This window comes from Cajanus cajan, chromosome 3 (assembly GCF_000230855.2).
Source record: "Cajanus cajan strain Asha chromosome 3, NIPB_CcT2T_4, whole genome shotgun sequence".
Classification (NCBI taxonomy): domain Eukaryota; kingdom Viridiplantae; phylum Streptophyta; class Magnoliopsida; order Fabales; family Fabaceae; genus Cajanus; species Cajanus cajan.
The window spans coordinates 26,881,174-26,889,763 of NC_138519.1; the positions used below are offsets into that span (position 1 = coordinate 26,881,174).

Here is an 8,590-nt window from a genome sequence, read left to right on the forward strand (position 1 = left end):
TTTTGATTTTTTTTCCTGTTTTTTGTTTTTTATTTTTAGTAAATAATAAATTAAATATTTAATAAAAATCAAATTTTAAATAATAATTGAATAATAAATTATATTTATAATAAAATTTAAATTTTAAAAAGTTAATTACTTATAATGTTAATAAATAATAAATTTAATATATATTTATAATAAATTTTTAATTTACTAAATAATATTTATAATAAGTTAAATTGAAATTAAAATTGGAGAAGCACAGAATTGGGGAACCAAATTCCGGTAGCGAAAATGAGCGACACCTGTGACGGTCAATTCCTAGAGAATCAAATTTTGAGCAAGAACAATAAACAACTGGGAACTGAATTTTGAGCGGGAACAATAAACAATGCTAGTTATATAAATAAATTGGCACAGATACTGTTTAGGTAAATTTTTTTAAAAAAAAATAATATTCCAATAAAAAAATTCCACTTATGTCTATGCTACACGAAGTTTGCTACGTCCTCTATACAAAACGTCAATGGTATAGACTTTTTGCTTTTTATTTTTTATTTTTATTATTATTATTATTATTATTATTATTTATCTCTTAAAGCATAACGTTGATGACTATGACGTTTTTCTATTCTTTCCCTCTTATGCATAAAACGTCACATATGGTAACGTTTTCTTGATTTTCTCTTCAAAATAATTTATTTTGGTAAATAGGTTTTTTAAAATTTATTTCAGTAATTTTTATTTTATTTTTATTTATTGTGGCCAAAATGCCTATCTTTTCTCACACTAATACTAATAATACAAATATTTTTTATACTATTATTTATTCAGTAATATATATTGCTATTATGTGTTATAAAATTAATGAATAACTTTTGTCGTATTTAAATATATATTTCAATTATTTTATTGTTTAAAATCTTTTAAATTGATTAATGCATGGATATTAACTACAAAGTATCCCTTGGACCTTGATTTTTTTGGCAATGTTTCTCTATAAATATGTGGTTTGTAGAGCACAACTTCACTTGTCATCCCCTCATCAAAGCCCTTCCTCATGGCCATTTCTTCAATTTGGTTGTTGGCTATGCTGTCCTTCCTTCTTGGAAATGGCGTTTCTCATACTGAAACCTCCAATCAAACTCTTTCTTCCACTTCTAGTTTAAACCAAACATATAGACCTTCTTTTCACTTCCACCCTTCCAAGAATTGGATGAATGGTACTTGGTTTTTATTAACCTCACAATGCTGTTGTTTGACTCTCTTTCCTTAATTAATTCTATCTCTAACTTTTTCTTTTTGCTCTTTCCTTTTTGACATGATATGCTGAAATGGACCTGCGTGCAGATCCTAATGGTTAGTTCAACTCTCTTTCCATCCATTTTCATTTCTCAAGATTTATATATATAAAAAACAACTTAATTCGGTTTCTAAATTTAATTATGTAAGCAAGTTAGTGTCTAAAATATCAATACTTGCATTAACTTAATCCAATAAAATAGGAAGGGGGTGGCTGAATTAGTGAATTACTATGAAAATTTTAATACAAGAATTAATGAAAATAGAATATAATATAGAAACAGAAAAAATAAAAGTTACTACTATTTCTTGTACAATATTTTTAAAATGAAAATAAAATAATATTCTCTCATAAACAAATGATCCTTAAATTTTTCTAGGCAAGTGTTTTTCTTTCTGAATTTTTTCCTTAAAGAGTTCAGGTAAATGTATTAGTAGGTTCATCTCCCTCGTATATATGGAACTCTTGTCACTTTTAAACTTACAAAGCAAACCAAATTCTAGGAAACATATATAGCATTCTTTTCTATATTGATAAAATACAAAGACTAAAAATTTAGGTATCTCATACATTAAGCCATTATCATGCTGAACTATAATATTATTTGTTTTTTCTATGAATAATTGAGAGTACCAAACCAAATTAAAAAAAAAAATAAAAAATTGTACGTAATTTGATCAACATGAACTTGTATATATGTTAAATATTAAGTAGATCATATTGAAGAATTGAAGGGAAGAAAAATAAAATCCCATCAATTATGTGATGTGTGCCTATGACATAATTATGTTAAATATACTTTTGCTTGTTCATTAGGGCCTATGAGATACAAGGGACTCTACCATCTATTCTACCAACACAATCCAAAAGGTGCAACTTGGAGCAACAATAGCCTAGTATGGGGCCACTCTATTTCAAAGGACCTTGTGAATTGGTTCTCATTACCACATGCTCTCACCCCAACCAAACCCTATGACACTAATGGTTGTTGGTCAGGTTCAGCCACTATAGTTCCCCACCCTAGGGGCAAACCGGTCATTTTATACACAGGAATTGACCACAAGTTTCACCAAACTCAAAACATGGCTGTGCCCAAAAATGTTTCAGACCCATTACTTAGGGAATGGGTGAAGTCCACAAAGAACCCTATAATGGCACCCTCACTTGGCAACAAAATCAATACAACCTCATTTAGAGACCCCTCCACTGCTTGGCTAGGGCATGACAACTGGTGGAGAGTTATAGTAGGAGCCCAAGAAGGTGACAAGGGTATGGCACTTTTGTTCCTAAGCAAAGATTTTGTTAATTGGGTCAAAGCCAAACACCCTTTGTTTCATTCAGGCAAAAGATCAACAATGGGAATGTGGGAGTGCCCTGATTTCTTCCCTGTGTTGACCAATGGCTCCTTTGTTGGCCTTGACACGTCATTTGGGGGCCCTCACGTGAGGCACGTGCTCAAGGTTAGTGCTCTTGTTGGGTCACGTGATTGTTATCTTATTGGGACTTATGACACCACCAAGGATAGTTTTGTTCCTGACAAGGGATTTGAGGGGAGTGAGTCACTCCCAAGATATGATTATGGAAAGTTTTATGCGTCCAAAACGTTTTATGATGGTGCTAGAAAGAGAAGAGTCTTATGGGGTTGGATTAATGAATCTTCAGTTCAAGAGGATGACGTACAAAAAGGATGGGCTGGGATTCAGGTAACTTCAGGTTTCATTGGAAATTTCTTAGTACCATAAAAAGAATTACATCTTGAAGATAATTGTAAAATTTATATGTATTCAAAATATGGTTTTAATTGTCATACACAAATAGTATAAAAACTTTAAACAATCATCATTTTTGTATGATTTTGAAGATAATTGTAGTAAAAATTGATAAAATAATATAATTTGTGATTGAATAATAATATACAATTATTTTATATTATTGATATATAATATTTTTCTCTTGAAGTATTATATAGAGTAAATAGTGTATGTACAAAATGTTATGTAAATAACTTTTATATTGTCATTCAATATATAATAAATTCATTGGTATGTATGATAAGTTTGTTGACTTTAATAATAAGAGTTTATTTAGATATAAATTAAAAGTATTTTTAAATTAATGTTTCTTTACTAAAATATATAAAATTAAAGTATTTTTTTAGCAGAAAAATTTCTAAAAAATTTTAACCTTGTATTCGAACAGATTTTAACTTTTTTAAAAAATTATACTTATATTACAATTTCTAATTAATTGTTGTCAGTATAAAGAAAAATTTATTCTGATAGTACATAAAAATTATAGTAGCTTATGCCCTTATTAGAATGTTAATTCTTCAATTTCTTTGTGTTGGGTGTTGAATTATACACACACATATATAAATTATGAATTCTGTACAAAATTATAGCAGAAAGACCACTAAAGTTGGAAGTTAAAATGATCTTATTCAGCTCATGAATCTCACTTCCATTTAACCAAGTTGACACCAGTTATTTATTTATTTATTTTAACTAAATTAACATATATTATGTGCACATGAATTTGAAGGCAATTCCTCGGACTCTTTGGCTTGATAAATCTGGGAAGCAATTAATCCAGTGGCCTATAGAGGAAATTGAAAAATTGCGTACCAAGCCTGTCAACTTGCATTCCAGAATTCTTAAGGGTGGCACATTGCTTGAAGTTTCTGGAGTAACTGCAGCACAGGTGACTCATGAGTTTCTATTAAGTCTTATTAGTTTTAATGTTCGAAAACCAAATTTTCACACTTTTGAATGAAAAACAAATTTTTTAATTAATATAGGTATGTAGTTCTTTAAATTTAACCATACATATCATGTGACATAATTGACCAATAATCATATTTTTTAACTAAGTAGTCAAAAATTCAATCCTCAATTTTGTGTTAAAAATAATATATATGTTTAGAGAAATTATCTCCTTAAATGAATCTTAATATCACCGGCATCAATTGGTCTTTGGCACTCAACTATGAAATTAAGAGATGATATTTAGGGGGTGTATTGGTTAAGGATTTTATAAGATTTTAAAAGATTTTTTTTGAGTAAAAAAGTCTGTTGGTATTCAATTAGGATTTTATTTCACTTAAAAATAATTTAGTAGTATTCAATCTGGATTTTCAAGATTTTTTAAAGAGTCTATTAAAATCTATTAGTATTCATTTGAAATTTTTTACAACTTAAAAATAATCTATTGGTATTCAAAAATATAAGGATTTTAAATGATTGTTATATTAGAGGGATTTTGAAGGACTTTCTAGTGTTATCTATAAATACCAAATTCATAAAACAATCTCATCCAAACCCATCAGATTTTGAAGGATTGTTTGAAATGACTTTTCAACTGTTTCAAGAATTTTTGAATGAAATTTTCATTTATTTTTTTTCTATGCTTCTATCTTCTCCTTTTTTTAATCATATTTTTTAGCTAAGTAATCAAAAACCCAATCCTCAATTTTGTTTTAAAAATAATATATATGTCTAAAGAAATAATCTCCTTAAATAAATCTTATAATATCACAACAATCAATTGGTCTTTGGCATTCAACTATGAAATTTTGTGTTAAAAATAATATTTTAAAAAGTAATTCTTTGAAGAATATATGGAACTTGCTTCTTTAAAAAACAGAAAATTACTTATTTTTTTTAAAAAAAATAAATTTAGTCAAACACACACAAAAAAGTGCTTATTTTTATTTTAAAAAAAATACATTTTTATGAGAAATTTTTTTAAAACAAACGGATCAATATCTTTGGAAATCATTTGCAATTATGTAATGGGCATTTCACACATTTCAAAACATGAAATGGAGAAGTAAATGTAATGAGCATTTCACACATTTCAAAACATGAAATGGAGAAGTAAAAATTTGTGTTGTGATGTTGAAGGTAGGTTTAGTTGGTTTCAGCTAATAACCAAACACTTGTAAGAGTTTAATATGTACAAAGCCGACATATATATATATATATATCATGTTACAACAGTCACAATTGAAATCACAATAAAGTGGGAGCCAGCACAACATGTCAACACGAACATGGCAGCACAAAAACAATTATTTGGGGACGTGACTGAGGCTGAGCGTGCAAGTTTTGTTCAATGTTCAATCATCAACTGAAATTTCTTTTGCAGGCTGATGTTGAAATTTCTTTCCAAGTGAACAATCTTGAAAAAGCACAAGCATTGGACCCTAGTTGGAAACTGGACCCCCAACTTCTGTGTAGTGGTGAAAATGGAAATGGCACAAAAGTAATAATAAAAAGGAGGTTAGGACCGTTTGGCTTGCTAGTTTTGGCTTCAAAGGGCATGCAAGAATACACTTCAGTGTTCTTTACGATACTTAAAGCAGACAAAAAACACTTGGTGCTCATGTGCAGTGACCAAAGCAGGTATATATATATACGTGTCACTCACTTTTCACTATCCAACACAAATTCTTACCTAACTGCCACTTTTAACCAAAACCTTTCGGGGAATGCTCCGGTGCCCTCTTATTTGAAGGGGTTTTGGTGCCCCTCAGTACAAAAGTTGGGTTTTTAGGGGCAATAAGGTAAATTGATAAATTGATCAATTTACCTTATTGCCCCTAAAAACTCAACTTTTGTACTGAGGGGCACCAAAACCCCTTCAAATAAGAGGGCACCGGAGCAATAGCCAAACCTTTCATAGGTCTTCTTTGAATCTCAAGAACGATTTGACCACTTACGGGGCTTTTCTGGACGTGGACCCTCTTCATGAGAACTTGTCACTAAGAAGCTTGGTGAGTTGTGTAATGATTAAAGTATGAAACCATGCATATAAGATGAAGAAACACAAATAAGTGAAAGGGAAAGTAAAAGACCATCATTCCTTTTATATATTCTCTTTATATAAAGGGAAAAAAAAAATTGGTGTACCCATTATTATTAACCATTTTAACTTTTAAAAAATTACACAAAAATAATTAATAAAGATTATAAAAGTCTTTTAATGTAAGTTTTTTTTTCTTCTGAATATCTTAATAACTACCTATTATCTTCACTAGTGTGCGTATTTAAAGAAAAGTATGAAGTGTCTTTTTGTATATAAAGAAAATTAAGTCGGTTTTATCTTATGCACCATTCTAAAAATAACTTTTACAATTAGAAGTTTTAGTTTTGGTTTAAAGTATCGTTATTAGTTTTTTTAAGGAAAAAAATGTGTTTGTACTTTCATATCCGAGTCTTCAAAGTTTTTTTAAAAAATGCGTAGATTTGGTACCTTCTCTCTCTAAGAATTCATTATATTTTTTTTAAATAAGGAGAAATTAAATCTGCATGTTATTTTTTTGAAGTTTAATTAAAGGTCAAACAAATCAATATATAGACCTTGATCACATGTTTAATTGGAAGTATACGAATTAATTTTTTTTTTCCGCTTTTGGATACTCCTAATTCGATTTTTGTTTGTATTAAAATAATATTTGTTGTAACTTATTTGCCTAACAAAGCCACACCCCCAAAAGCCTAACTTTGGGTCATTGCATGGATGATGTACATGAAAAAAAAAAGTTGATGGTCATTTAAATGTTAAGTAAATAAATAAATTGTAACTTATTTACGTTTAATTTATATAACTTGAATTTTGAATCGTTTAAATAACAAAATACATCTTCGTGTTTGAGTTTATTAATTTAACTAAATAAATAGAAATTTGAGTAAAAATTTTAAAAAGCCGAGTTCAAATAAATAGTTCAGTTCATTTAATTAATATCCTTAATCTCAATAATAAAAAAATTTATGCTTTATAGATATTTAACATTTATAATGTTATACTATAAAATCAAGTAGTACACATTAAGTGATATATGTTAAGAATCTCACGACTCTATACTTGCACAGATAGATCACTCCGTAGTGGAGAGTTTCGGGGGAAAAGGAAAAGCAAACATCGCGGCAAGAGTTTATCCCACGTTGGCAATCAATGATGAAGCACACTTGCATGTATTCAACAATGGAACATTCGATGTCAAGATCACAAAACTAAGAGCTTGGAGCATGAAAAAACCAAAGATAAATTGAAATAAAGAATAAAAAAGTGATCCCTAACCTATATATGTGTATGTGTTTAATATCATCATCAAATAATACAGTGATTTAGATCAGTTAAATTTGTATTATATAAAAAAAAATATTTAATATGTTATTTTATTAATTTCGCACTATTAGTCAATTAATCCCTGATCATATATATATATATATATGAGAAATGATTCACTTACTTTAAGAATAAATCTATCTTATTCCATTCAATAACTTATATTTTACATCAAATTTTTTAAATATCCAAACATTAATTAGTAAGAGAGAATGATGGGAGTAAGAGGTTGTGCGTAGAGTATCATCAATTGAGCAAGGTGACAATAAAAACAAGTGTCCTTTGCCCAAGATAGATAATCTTATGGACCAGTTAGCGAGAACCTGTGTATTCAATAAGATAAGTGTGACACATGTTCTACCCCAACATATAATAATAGAATAAAAGGAGAAAATTATTAATAATTATGATAAAACGGTTCACATGTGAAACACTTTCAAACATTCAGTCAATTTGAAACAAATTATAAAATATAAGTTTATAATTACGACTAACAAGAACAATAAATCCAAATAAAATAAGATTTTCAATCTAAGTCTCTTACCTCAATGTCACACTATTAGAGCAACCCTTAACTTCAATTGTCGGCACCTTGAGTGCCACCCACATCTAGTTCATCCTCATCTAAAACAACCAAAATACCACGGTGAGAAAAACGAGCATTCACATACAAGTTATAAGAAGGAATTCCATACATTAGAACTCATTCACTAGTGGAAAAAAGACTTTTAAAATCGGTTATTTTTGACTTTTAAAATCGGTTCTTTAACCGATCTTGAAAGAGCCGATTTTAAAAGTTAGACTTTTAAAATCGGTTAAACAACCGATTTTAAAAGTGAACTTTTAAAATCGGTTGTTTTATAACCGATTTTAAAAGTCTGGATGTGTAAAAAAATTAAACTGGAACGGGCCGTTCCAGTCTGATCGAAAAGGCCTAAAAGGTCACTTGGAGAACAACCCGTTCTCCAAGCAGAACGGCCTGTTCTGCAAGGAGAACGGCCCGTCTCCAAGCAGAACGGCCGTTCTCCTTGAAGACGGGGCGTTCTGCTAGGAGAACGGGCCGTTCTCCTTTCAGAATGGGGCGTTCTGCTTGGAGAACGGGTCATTCTCCTTGCAGAACAGGCCGTTCTGCTTGGAGAACGGGCCGTTCTCCTTGCAGAACGGGCCGTTCTGCTT

At 29.7% G+C, this 8,590-nt stretch overlaps 1 protein-coding gene across 2 annotated transcripts; it reads left to right on the plus strand.

Annotated features, from left to right (window-relative positions):
- Window positions 1-1,000: 1,000 nt before the first annotated feature.
- LOC109794119 (beta-fructofuranosidase, cell wall isozyme) lies at window positions 1,001-7,489 on the plus strand. Of its 2 annotated transcripts, XM_020353590.3 has the most exons (7): window positions 1,001-1,205; window positions 1,333-1,341; window positions 2,102-2,988; window positions 3,827-3,985; window positions 5,432-5,688; window positions 5,969-6,059; window positions 7,159-7,489. In XM_020353590.3, the coding sequence occupies exons 1-7, from the start codon at window positions 1,043-1,045 to the stop codon at window positions 7,336-7,338; spliced, it is 1,746 nt and encodes a 581-aa protein (XP_020209179.1). In that variant the 5' UTR covers window positions 1,001-1,042; the 3' UTR covers window positions 7,339-7,489. The 2 variants fall into 2 exon arrangements, with proteins under 2 accessions (XP_020209179.1, XP_082926873.1); XM_083070747.1 differs by having other exon boundaries at window positions 1,204-1,341.
- Window positions 7,490-8,590: the final 1,101 nt, after the last annotated feature.